This window comes from Prinia subflava, chromosome 10 (genome assembly GCF_021018805.1).
Source record: "Prinia subflava isolate CZ2003 ecotype Zambia chromosome 10, Cam_Psub_1.2, whole genome shotgun sequence".
NCBI classification, from domain to species: Eukaryota; Metazoa; Chordata; class Aves; order Passeriformes; family Cisticolidae; genus Prinia; species Prinia subflava.
Window position 1 is genome coordinate 10,228,611 of NC_086256.1, and position 12,188 is coordinate 10,240,798.

The window sequence follows — 12,188 nt, forward strand, 5'->3', positions numbered from 1 at the left end:
GCTGCCACCGCGCCCGCTGATTGGCTGTCTGCTTTGACAGCGGCCGGAGAACTACACACACCATAATGCACCGCTATCAGCGCACATTTCCATTGGCTGGTGTCCCCGCCCCGCCTCCTATGGGCGGGACTTCCGGGGGCGGGGAAGGCAGAGGCGCGCTTCCATTGGTCAGCGCCGCGCCGCAGGCCGGAAGCGGGCGCAGGGTCCCGCGTGCCGCCATGGCCACGGCCTTCAGCAGCGATGGGGAGGCTGCGCTGCGGCGGGAGCTGCCCGCGGCCGTGGCACCGGCACCGCGGAGCGACCTCGACGGCTTCTACGAGATGGGCCGGGCCGTCGCCTTCGTTCGAGATGGCGGGTTCCGCAAGGTGAGTGGGAGCGAGGGTGGAGCCGGCCGGGGGCTGCGCGCCGCCCCCTCTCCCGGTGCCTCAGAGGATTGTTAGCGTTAGAGGGGACCTCTGGAGATCTTCCAGTGCAAGCCCCTTCCCAGGGCAGCGTCACCAGAGCAGGTTATACAGCAACGCGCCCGGATGCGTTCGAAATGTCTCCAGGGATGGAGATTCCACGACTTCCCTGGGCAGCTGTTCAGTGCTCTGCCACCCTCAGTGAAAAGAAGTCCTTCCTCATGTTAACATGAAACTTCTTTTGTCTTGGTTTATGGCCATGGCTTCTTCCTCTGTTCTGTTGCTGGGCTCCACTGAAAAGAGTCCGCACCGTCCTCTTGGCACCCACCTTTGAGATATTTATATGCACTAATGAGATCCTGTCCTTGTTCCAGGCAGGACAGGGTTAATTTTTGCAGTAGCCAGGAGGGGGCACGGCCACGACCCAGAGGTTACTCTGTACCACCTCCCATCATTTTCTGGGGATAGGGAAGGTTCCCGGGTCCCATAGTGTGGCAGGGTCAGGTATTGTCAGAGCCCTGCATCAAGCACTCGTGTGCGAATCATTTGTCTCGTGTATATTGGTATTAATAGTGTTGCTGTTACCGTTGGTTTTTTAATTTAATTTGCTGTTTTCAGTAAATTGCTCTGATCTTGACCTGTGATCTGTACCGCTTGTGCCTCCGATTCTCTGCTCCATCCCGCTGCAGAAGGAAGGGAAGAGCAAGCGAGTAGCAGTGTGGTTTGGAGAGGCTCACTGGAGCACTGAATTAGGAGTACCATTCCTAAACCACAGCAGCTCTCCTCCATCTTCTCTTGTCCAGACTGAACGGGCCCAGCTCCCACAGGCTCTTCTCTCAAGAGAGATGCTCCAGACCCCTCATCATCTTTGTGGCCTCTGCTGGACCTTCTCCAGTAGCTCCTTGTCTTTCTTATACCGATGAGCCCAGAACTGGAGACAGTACTCCTGATGTGCCTCACCAGGGCCAAGTAGAAGGGCAGGATCATCACTCTCAACCTGCTGGCCACGTTCTTCCCAATGCACTCCAGGATTCCATTGGTCCTCCTGGCTGAAAGGGCCCTGCCACTTCATGGCTGACTTGTCACCCACCAAGACTCCAGATCCCAGGTCCTTATCCTGTCCTGCTCTCTCGTAGGTCAGTCCCCAGCCTGGGCTGGTAGTTGGGGTTATTCCTCTCCCAGTCTAGTACCCTACACTTGCCCTTGTTCACCCTCATTAGGTTTCTCTCTGTGTAGTTCTCCAGCTTATCAAGGTCCTGCTGAATGGCACAGCCCTCAGGTGTATCAGCCACTCCCAGCAGTTTCATATCAGCAAACTTGCTGAGGGAATATTCTATCCATTCTATCCCCTTCTATCCCTTCATCTCACCCTCCCCAGTGCCTCATTCCCCGTCTGCCTCACCCCCTGTTCCCGCCAGGTCGCCCTGCAGTTCCCTGACGAGCTCCTGGCAGACGCGGTGGAGGTGGCAGGCCGGATGGAGGCAGCAAGCGGGGCCGAGATGTACGTGTTAGGAGACACCACGTACGGCAGGTCCGTGTGGGGCTGTCCTGGGCTTCCCCTGCCGGCAGGAACGGGGCGGTGCCAGGGAGGAGGGAGTGCTGCAGAGCCTGTCTGACACCGGGTTCTCCTCGCAGCTGCTGTGTGGATGAAGTGGCTGCCGAGCACGTGGGTGCCGAGGCAGTGCTGCACTACGGCCCAGCCTGCCTCAGCCCCTGCAGAAAGCTCCCGGTGCTGCACATCTTTGGGCAGCAGCCCCTGGACGTTGGGCGCTGCACAGCGGTGTTCCGGGAGCTCTACCCTGAGCAGCAGAGCTGTGTGGTGGTGCTGTACGATGTGGTCTATGCCCATGCCATGGGTGAGTGCTCCGGGGTAGGGAAGGGGGCTCTGGTACTGCTCTGAGCTCTGCAGAGCTGCCAGGGTCAGACCAAGCAGGCATTCATTTGCCAGACATTGGCAGCTTTGATTTCTGTCTTCCCCCCTGATCTGTTGCACCTTCTCCACATCAGGACTATGGCCAAGTTTTGTTCTCACTCCTCTCTTCTTTCAGGTGAGCTGGAGCAGCAGTTGTGCCCCGAGTACCCCAATATCATCTTCTCCAGGCTGGTGTGTGGAGACGCTCCTGGCCCCTCAGTGCCTGGGGAGGAGCGCAAGTTTGGTCGCCAGTTCTCGGTGGAGGCTGCAGGAGGGCTGCAGGACTGTGCCATGTTCTATGTGGGAGCTGAGGGCCTCGCCCTCACCAGCTTCATGCTGACCTGGAACTGCTGCCCCTTCAGCTCCTTCAACCCTGTCACCGGCTGCGGCCGCCGCGAGACCCTCAACGTCAACCGGGCCCTGATGCGCCGCCTGTACCTGGTGGAGCGGGCCCGGGATGCCAGCGTGGTGGGCATCCTGGTGGGCACCCTCGGCGTGGCGGGCTATCTGACCGTGCTGCAGCACCTCCGGGAGCTGCTCTGCCGGGCCGGCAAGCGCAGCTACACACTGGCTGTGGGGAAGCCCAACCCTGCCAAGCTGGCCAACTTCCCAGAGGTGGACGTCTTTGTCCTGGTGGCCTGCGCTCAGAACTCCCTCCTGGACTCCAGTGACTTCTACCGACCTGTAGTGACCCCCTATGAGCTGGAGCTGGCCTGCAACCCAGCCCGTGAGTGGACGGGGAACTACCTCACAGACTTCCGAGACCTGCTGCCAGGTAATAGCTAGAGACAGCTGCCCAACCCCTTCCCAGGGCATATTCCAGCCAGCTGCCCTGCCTGTGAGCTGTGGTTGCTCCAGGATAGATGGACCAGGCTAACACAACCGTTCCCTGGCAGGTGCCTGTGCGCATGTTGAGCTCCCACCGGCTGTTCCCACAGCAGAGGCTGTTCCTGATGTCTCACTGATCACAGGGAAGATGCGTGCTACCCACCTCTGTGGCCCCCCGACCTCTGAGCTGCCCCCCAGCACCACCCTGGCCTGCAGGGACCAGACACGGGCACTCGCAGAGATCAGCCCTGCAGGTTTGTGTTGGTTTCGTGGTGGGGCTGAGCCCTGGTGCAGGGGCAGTGCCACCTTCTTGCTCTTGCTAACAATTCCCTTTCTCCTCCCAGCCTCCTTCCTGGAGTCCCGCAGCTGGCGGGGCCTGGAGCAGCAGCTGGGACAGACCCCTGTCTCCAAGGCTGTGCAGGGCCGCCGAGGGATTGCCATTGCCTATGAGGATGAAGGGTGTGAGCAACCCTGATTCAGCAGCATTGGCATGCAGCCAGGAGTGGGGCCATGTGGGGGCCCAGGAATCGCCTCCCACTGGGTGTTGGACCTTGCTGGATGCAGCCTTGGGTCAGTAATACTGCAGTGTGAGAGCAGGAGTTGCACCTGTGTTCAGGAATGCCTGTGGCACCCTGAGGTTCATGGCCAGAGCAGCAGCAGGGCCAGGAGACAGGCACTTGGCCCAGACCCAGTCTCCAAGGGCTCCTCCATCCAGGGCGGTTTGTCCTCACATGGAAAGGTCACAACTTTGCAAGAGCTGACAGTGCTGGGACTTGAGGCTTTTGTGGACTACTGCTGCTAACTAAAGCTGAAGAGGATTTATGAATGAACTGTTTTTTAGAATAAAACATGGACTGAGGATCCCATATGAGTGATACCACCTGTCCCAAAGTGAAAAACGTTATCATGGTGCCCACCTGGGGAGCAAAGCCCTGTGTATCAGCTAAGACCAGGCGGAGGGAACAGAAAACCAGAACTAGGACCTCTGAGTGAAATCACAGGCTGGGCTGAGATACTAAGGCAGGGGCACGGGAACTCTGAGCATAAACAAGCCCCTCAGCTGCTCTTATGAATGGGAATGGACTGCACACATCCTGTGCTGCAGGAAGGACCCCATGTTTGGCAGGGGTGGAGCCCAGCCTCTCATGTGAGGCAGGGCTGTTTATGCTCCATGCTGGGCAAGCAGGACAGACTGCTTTTTGCCATCCCTCCCAAAGCCAGAGAGACACTGAGGCGTCCCAGCCTTGATTTAACCCCCTCCACTCAGTTCTTCCCCAGAGGGAAGAGATAGGCAGAGTCTGGGCACTGCAATAATGACAGCCACAACATAGAAATATTCTTAATATAATTAGGTGCAGGGCCTCCCCCCTCCCAACCACACGTACAAATGAGCAGGGGGCAAATTCCCCCTGCCCAGCCAGCCACTGCTGCAGGCACAGGGCGGCCTCCCCGCTGCGGGGCACAAGCACCCCCGGGGAAGGGCTGGGGAGGGGCTGGTAGCCCGGGGACGGGACAGCCCGTGCTGGGGCAGTTCTGCCCAGGCTTCCCCTGCCCCACCACCGCCTCCTGCAGCCAGCACTCCTGTTCCCTTCGAGGAGGGAGCATGCTGGGGGAAACAAAGATGCTGACACCGAGATGCGGCCACCAAATCTAGCTGAGGAGCGTCCCGAGTGGGTTAATTCTAGGTGGAGGGTTATTCTATGAGCCGTACTGCAGCAGGGCAGGGAGGATGGGGGGGCTTTTCCTTGTGGGGAAGAGCTGGTCCAGGCAAATCGTCCACGGTCCTGGCCAGGTGCTCAGTAGTCTGCTGTGTATTCTGTACCATGCAGCCCTCGGCACAACAAGGTGAACTCCTTCACCATCTCCTTCACTCGCCGCTTGTTCACACGCTCTCTGCTAAGACAGAGGGAGGGGACAAACATGAAGTAGGAGGGCTGCACTGGGCCATGCAGGGGGGTCATTCCTGTGGGAAATGTGGGGCACAGCTGCCAGGGCAAGTGGCACACGAACCTGAGGATCTGCTGGCTGAAGTTCTCCTTCTGCTCTGGAGTTACTCGGGCCGAGGGGAAACCATCCTGCTGCATGGCCTCCTTGATCCAGACACTCAGGAGGCTGAAGCAGTGCTTGTTCAAGGCAAAGAGGATTTCTGCAAAGTGATCCATGAGGCTGCGGGATGCCTGGCCACCGATGCCCTGCCACAGAGCAAACAACATGCAGAGCCCACATTATCACTCTCCCTGCTCCCACCCACGCCCCTGGCTCCATAGGGATGCTGCTCAGGAATGGAGCCCAGTGCTGCCTGGGGAGCCCGTGGTCCAGTGTCTCTCACCTCCAGCACTGCCTGCAGCAGCGCTTTGCCATTCTCATGCACGACCTGTCCCACCGGGGCGATCTCTCCACAGCGGGGCAGCAGCTCCGTCTGCAACACAGAGGCCAGGCTCTCTCAGTGCCAGCACAGGCTGTTGTGCCCACCCTCAGCCCCACTCCTGTCTTCCCAGCTCTCAGGACTCCACGATGGCATCATACTTACAAAAAAGCCACAGGATGCTTTGACTGTTGGGGCCTCGGGAAACTTGAGTGAAAGGACACCTGCAGGCAAATATCACTCAGGTTAGCAGCCAGAAAAGCCCCTGGCCATCCCAAATCAGCCCTGTGGTCCCTAGACCTTAGCTATTTAGCACCCAGCTCTACAGGAGGAGCAGGCTGACTTCTCCTCAGTGATTTGGAGCACATGCCCATGCCCGTGGTACTCACCACACTGAAACACTGCTTTGACATCCAGGTTGCTACACAGGAAGAGATCCGGTTTCCTTTTCAGAGCCTGCAAGGCACACAGACAGGCAGCATGAACCTGGTGCTGCAGAGGCAGCCAGGAAGCCTCCAAGGAACACCGTGCCCCAGACAGCCTCTACCTGGACACGCACTTACCTGAGCACACCCCCAGGAAAGGGCAGATTCACACAGTACAGCAGGAAACCATCACTTTACCCCTCCCCAAGAATTCAAACAGCCAGGCAGTTTGCTATGCCCAGGATCCACTGACCCCAGGACCTGAGGATAGGTGCCACAGTGGTGTGCAAACACTCTGACACAGAGGGCTCCAACCATCAGAGCAAATCAGGCAGCAGCACCACTCCCAGGACATGGGCAGCCATGCAGGGCTCAGCAGAGACCAGCCACCCGTGTACTTTGCTCTTCTCCTGAAGATGCTGCCATCCCTGGGGTCACAGCAACTGGTTCAAGCAGTACCCCCAGACTGCATCAGATGACAGTGAGATACCAACATTTCTTGGCAGTTCCTGAGCAGCAAGTCTGAGATCAAGAAAGCTTGGGGTTTTTTAATGCCACACAGTGATTCCACCAGCCTCCTTGCAGGTCAGGCACTGCTGCTGGAGACGCCCTGAGCTGTGGCACCTTGTGCAATGACTTAGTCCCCCTGGTGCTGGCACTGAGCAGTTACTGGGTGGAAATGCTTCAGCCTGCACCCTCCACTCATTGAGAAGGGTTTCTGACCTGCCTCAGTGAGCCCTGCTATATTAGGCAGCCACATCCATACCCCTACCACCATACCCACTGCTGCAGAAAAGCACTGGGGATGGCAGCCATGCCTCCTGCCCTGCTGTCACTGCAACACCAGGGACAGCAGCCATAGCACTGGAGTGGCCCCGCTGTGTGCCTGGAGCTCAGAGAGCAGCATACCAGGGCAGGCAGCCCTTGGGCTGAGCTCTGTGTGGAACCATTGCTGCCCTCTGTGTCTTCTCCCAGGGATAAAAGCAGGGACACCTCTCAGTCAACCGCACCCAGGACACACAGCCATCTGTCCCTGTGATCTCTACTTGGTGCAAAACAGACTTAATTCCCATCCTGTCCTCACCAGGGAAAGTCCAGAGCCATCTGCCCAGTGCAGATGCTGGAAAACAAGACGCTGAGGAGCAGGTTTCAGAGTTGCTCCATCTCCTTTCTGACCTTTTCTATCACACACTGCAAAAGAGGATTCAGTTTTGGGCACCGAATGCATCACTGTACCAGGTGGAGGTGGCAGAATTGCAGGGACCTGCTCCCTGCTGGATACAAGCAGAGAGCTTCATGGGGTGACCAGGGCCATGTTATACCTGTGTGTGTATATACAGGCTGTGCACCATTGCTCCTGGGGCACTGGCACCAACATCAGAATGTGAACAGCTGGCTGAGCAATGGTTTAGCAACACATCACTCATCGAGGCTGCTGCTGTTCAGCTGGCCCCATACAGGACAAATACTTGTAAGAGATGTTATAGTTTTAGCCCTGGGAAACTACTCCTGCTGGGGCCCTACTGTGAGCTCCAGAGCAGAGACTGAGCCTTTCCCCCAGCAGATGTTGCTCAGAGGTAGCTGGCTCCTGTGATAACCACTCAGCTGCAAGTTCCTCTACCCTGCCTGTCCATGGGTTTTAACCTGAGTCCTGCAGGCTACAAGTGTTCCACTTGGCACAAGCCTTCCAATGTGCTCACGTTTGCACCTACCTGCAGGGTGGTCCTCTCAGCCAAACCAGACCTGCTGTAGGCAGAGACCCCCAAACTCTTCTGCAGATTCACTGCAGCCTCTGCTCCTCACTCCATCAGTGCCATGGAGAAAAGCATGCCAGTATTGAGACAGCTCCTTCCCATAGGACACTTTGCAGAGTGCCAGCCCAATGCAGACCTGGGTACATATACACATGTCTAATATAACGAGAGATGCTTTTTACCCCCACAAGATGGGGCCCTGTGGAGCTTCTCCCATAAGAAAGCAGCACCAGGTAGGTCTGGCTACTCTTTCCCACCACCAGGTATGTCCAGCTACTCTTCCCTTAACACCAGGAACCCTGCTCCAGCTCTAGGACCTCTTCTTGCCAGCCCATCTTTCCTGTCTCCTGCCAGAGCACTTCTGCTCACATTGGGGCGAGTCTTTAAATGCTTTCAAACGTCCCCCCACATGCTTTGCATGAGCAGCCACTGCAGAGATAGGCACTCACTCTCCAAGGTGAACTGTCCTGCAGGACAGCATGGAGGAAATGTTGGGTTCTTCTCCACAGCAGCTCAGAGACCACCAGAGAGGTCTTCAGAGCAGGCTCTTCTGTGCCCATTTTTTCATAGGCAGACTGCCATGGAAGGGACACCGACTCTTCCAGTAGACAGAGGACAATGGAGACTGCACCGCCAGTTCCTGCAGCTCTCCAGAACAAACAGCCTCAGTGTGCAGTACCCAGTCTCTTCCCAGACCCCACACCTGGCAGAGCAGAGCCTCTTGCTTTGAAAAGGGCACATGAGGCAGGAGCAGTGAGCCTCAGCAAGGGGATGCTGAACCCATGTCCTCCATGGGGTTCTCTGAGTCTGGCTGGAGCAGGTGAGGTGGAGAGCTCAATGACTGCTGCATGCAGCCTGCACCAGACTATGAAGGGAGGGAGGTGGGGGATGAAGCTGGCTGTGCTTGCCAGGCACTGTCTGTGCCATCACAGGAGGTCAATCCTGCATCTTCTGCCTGGTGAGGCCCTGTACACTCAGACTGCCCCAAGGATCCGTCAGGGGAAGTCACCAAAACGCTCCCAGGGTCTGCAAGTGAGAAGGCCTGCTGGGGTGGGGTGGATGAGGTGAAAAGGCAGGCTGGAGAGTCTCAAAATCCTACCTGCAACCCGGAGCATACATGTGATACCCACTGGTTCCTCAGCTTCAGAACCTGCCAAGTATTGCCAATGCAGACCTGGGTGCAAGGTCCAGCCACCATGACCATGGGGTCCTGGGCAAAGGCGCTCCAGCTGCAGGGGTGGAAGTGTCCCACAGCCCCGGGTGGGAGGCTCACCTTGGGCACTGCAGCAGCAATGCTCTGCACCAATCCCAGCATGCAGCAGAGGAAGGAGGGAGCAGCTGAGAACAGGATGCTGGCACTGCTCTGTGCAGCCTTATGGCAGACTGGTCATTTTATCCTTAGCTTTGAGTAGTATGATAACTTTTTCATTTAGTTTAAGCCAGCAGCTCCCATGATCAGCCAGCTGTCATCAAGAGTGGATTGCCAATTAACACTGAGGCAAAAGATCAGCTGCAACAACTGGGCAGTTCCATGAGCTGCAACCAAGCCCAAAGATTAAGTCAGCAGGAATTCTGTGACAGAGAGAGATGGTTCTCTGTGTGCTGGTGACAGAGAGCTGGCATGCAGGCCTCATGAACTTCTCCTGAGTTACCAGAAGGCAGGAGAGTAATTGCTGGCAGAGCGGGCAGAAATAGTGCCTGCAAGGAGGAACCAGACAAACTTGACACAGGGAAGATGATAGTTCCACCAAGGTGATCAACCACAAAAACACATGGCCAGGGAAGCTGGAAAGTCCCCACCTTGACACACTCTTGTGTCCAAATTCACTGCTGCTCTGGAAGATGCATTTCTTTGCCAAGGGGTCTGCAGGCAGAGCAGGCTGGGTGAAAACACAGCTATTGCCACACAAAAATGTGGTCTGAAGAGATCTGCAGTTCCCTCTGAGTTTAATCCTCTGATCTACAAATCCTCAGCAGCATCACTGCAGAGTATGGTACTCTGGAAGAGGACAGGCTGGACCCATCTCTACCATCAGACAGCCCTCAAAGTCCTGAGAGCAAGGAGTCAATCAGGGATGCTAAGGCCAATTCTTGATGGGTTTTAAAGCACCTCACTAGATCATCAGTCTGTGAGAAGGGTCAGGCCAAGAGGAAACCTTAAGTTCTATGCATGAAGAGAGAAGACAGGAATGGGATCTTTTGGTCTCCATGGGGTTTCAGGAATACAATACCTAGGAAAACAACAGGTCTTGAGTGGGTGGTGTCAGGCTGGCAGCATGATGTCAGATGTCTCACAGTGATCCAAGTTGGAGAAGACATGGAGGTAGGAGCCTCTGAGCTGCTCCTGCAGGACTGCCTCTGAAGGATATCTGGAGATCCACACTCATGAGACAGGGCCAGCTGCCAGCACATTGCCCCAGTATTGCTTGCAGATCCTGCCCACAAGGACAGTGTGGAACAGATTCCCAGCACCCTGGATTGGCGGTGTTTGGTCTCACAGTACACCCATGGAAGTGCAGCATGGTTGCACTTTTCTCTCCAAGAAAGCACAAATATTCTGTGTCCAGACACAGAGGAGGAACCCACACCAGAGAAAAAGTTAGTATTTTCTAAAAAACAACAAGTAGCCTTTGGAGAGTCTTTCAGAGTCACCTAATGCCTTACATCCTGGCAGATCACTTCTACCCATCCTCCAAGAGCAATGGGCTTGTTGCGTCCTTTCAAGAACTCCATGCAACAACAGCTCCCCATGTGATCTTCCAGTGCTTCCCTGCTCTCTTAGAAAGACGTGCTCCTGCCAGACCTGGATCCTTGACCATGATTTCCTCCTGTTACCGAATGTCCCACTCAAGGAGAACAGAAAATGGTTTTTTACCTACAACTGGCACGTTACCTTTTACACATTCCAAGACTCATGCAGCTCCACAGGCGCCCATCAGCTTTTCCTCCCCACCATGTGTACAAGGTAGCCATTTTCCCAGATGCTTTTCTCTGTGGTCTCTGATATAAATCTACAGAAATGTTGTGCTCCAAACTAGGCACAGTGTTCAAATGGAGGTACTGCTAGCAGTGAGGACACCACCAAGAACCTCATGCACAGACCCCATTTACCACCCTCCCATCATGTTCAAACCCCTTGTTAAAAGGTCACAGCTTCCAAAACCAAAACCAGAGCATAAGTCTGATAGCCTTGATTATGTTACATCTTTCAAGATGAAAAGCAGAGAAGAAAAGGCTGCAATATGGCTTTGAGATGCAATGGGTCTCAGCAGGCTCTGGGCATCAGGGTGAGAACTGTGAGGAGAAGACCCTGCCTGGTGGAGGTGAGGTGCAACCCTCCTGCCCACTCCAATCCTCAAGACCCATGGGAGGATCACAGGGGTCTGACAGCTTAGCACCAGGACATGCCAGGCACCCTCCCAGGGCTGTCAGCAAGGGTAGGATGGCCACTGCTCTGGGGGGAGCCTGGGTGAGTGTTCCTGCCCAGCCACTGGTCCAGCACGTGTGGTTAGAGGTCTCCCCATTACAGAAACAGAGCAGAAAGCAACTCTGCCATGCCCCTCCTCACCACAGACCCACCCTGTGGGTAGGCGGACAGGGAACATGTCTCTGACAGGGACATTGAGTACATGAAGGACATCAGGGCTTCTCCATTAAAGCCATGGGGGCTGAGGAGCACACTGGGCAGGTGTATATACACACACAGCATAGCACTGGCCCTGCCTGCCCGCCGCCAGCAGTGACACGAGTGCCAGCTCACGTGCCAGCCCACAGCCCCTGCCACATCAACACAAACTGTCCCCATGTACCACTGAGCCAGCAGCTCCTGCACAGGAACTGCCACCACCCGGACAGGCTGCTGGGGCAGGGGGCAATGTGGCACTCGCCAGATCCAGATGCCATCACAAGCACATTTCTCAGAGCCAAACCCTGGCAGCTGCCTGCTCCTGAGGGCAGGGGCATCCTCCCACTGGCCCCTGGGCAGGGCAGCCAGCGCAGCCTGTCCCCACTCCAGAGGACCCCTCAGAGGGCAGGTAAATGGGTTGGAAAACATCCACTTAATGCTCTAATTTGTCTGTCACACAAGGGTGACTGCAGCAACAGCACCAAGCGCCCCGTGCCAGCTTCAGGCCAGCAAGGGGGTGGGAGCTGGAGCTGCCCTGCGGAGGAGGGCACTGCCCTGGGGATGGTGTGAACCCAGAACTAAAGGAGAATGTTTTGTTTTCAACTTCCACGGAAACAGATGGAGAAACTCGATATTCAACTAAAAGGAAAAAAAAAACGTTGTCAACAGAAAGCTAAAAATAGGTTTAAATTGAATTAAAAAGAGAAAGAGAGAGAACAGAAAGTGAATGAATAAGAAACTAAAACACACCTGTGCCAGGAGTTGCATAAATGAATCAACAATATCAGGATGATCCCTGGGCCCTAAAATATAATAAAGATGTAACTTAAGAGAAAAATCATACAAACAGCAACTCAACATCATATAGTTATGTGATA

At 55.7% G+C, this 12,188-nt stretch overlaps 2 protein-coding genes across 3 annotated transcripts in view; one reads left to right on the forward strand and one right to left on the reverse strand.

Moving 5' to 3' along the window:
- Nucleotides 1-178: 178 nt before the first annotated feature.
- On the forward strand, nucleotides 179-4,035 carry DPH2 (diphthamide biosynthesis 2). Its single transcript, XM_063407261.1, has 6 exons — nucleotides 179-365; nucleotides 1,820-1,932; nucleotides 2,037-2,257; nucleotides 2,450-3,088; nucleotides 3,210-3,395; nucleotides 3,486-4,035. Exons 1-6 carry the CDS (start codon nucleotides 219-221, stop codon nucleotides 3,614-3,616), a joined length of 1,437 nt encoding a protein of 478 aa, XP_063263331.1. The 5' UTR covers nucleotides 179-218; the 3' UTR covers nucleotides 3,617-4,035.
- Nucleotides 4,036-4,469: 434 nt separating this feature from the next.
- The window catches only part of IPO13 (importin 13), a 31,242-nt gene continuing 23,523 nt past the window's right edge, over nucleotides 4,470-12,188 (reverse strand). The window contains exons 15-20 of one of the 2 annotated variants that reach the window (XM_063407259.1): nucleotides 12,061-12,113; nucleotides 5,896-5,962; nucleotides 5,672-5,730; nucleotides 5,471-5,560; nucleotides 5,152-5,333; nucleotides 4,470-5,037 (exon numbers count right to left, since the gene is read on the reverse strand). In XM_063407259.1, coding sequence (XP_063263329.1) covers nucleotides 4,938-5,037; nucleotides 5,152-5,333; nucleotides 5,471-5,560; nucleotides 5,672-5,730; nucleotides 5,896-5,962; nucleotides 12,061-12,113 — 551 coding nt within the window. In that variant the 3' untranslated portion in view covers nucleotides 4,470-4,937. The remainder of the gene's footprint in view (nucleotides 5,038-5,151; nucleotides 5,334-5,470; nucleotides 5,561-5,671; nucleotides 5,731-5,895; nucleotides 5,963-12,060; nucleotides 12,114-12,188) is intronic. The other variant, XM_063407260.1, reaches the window with a different exon arrangement.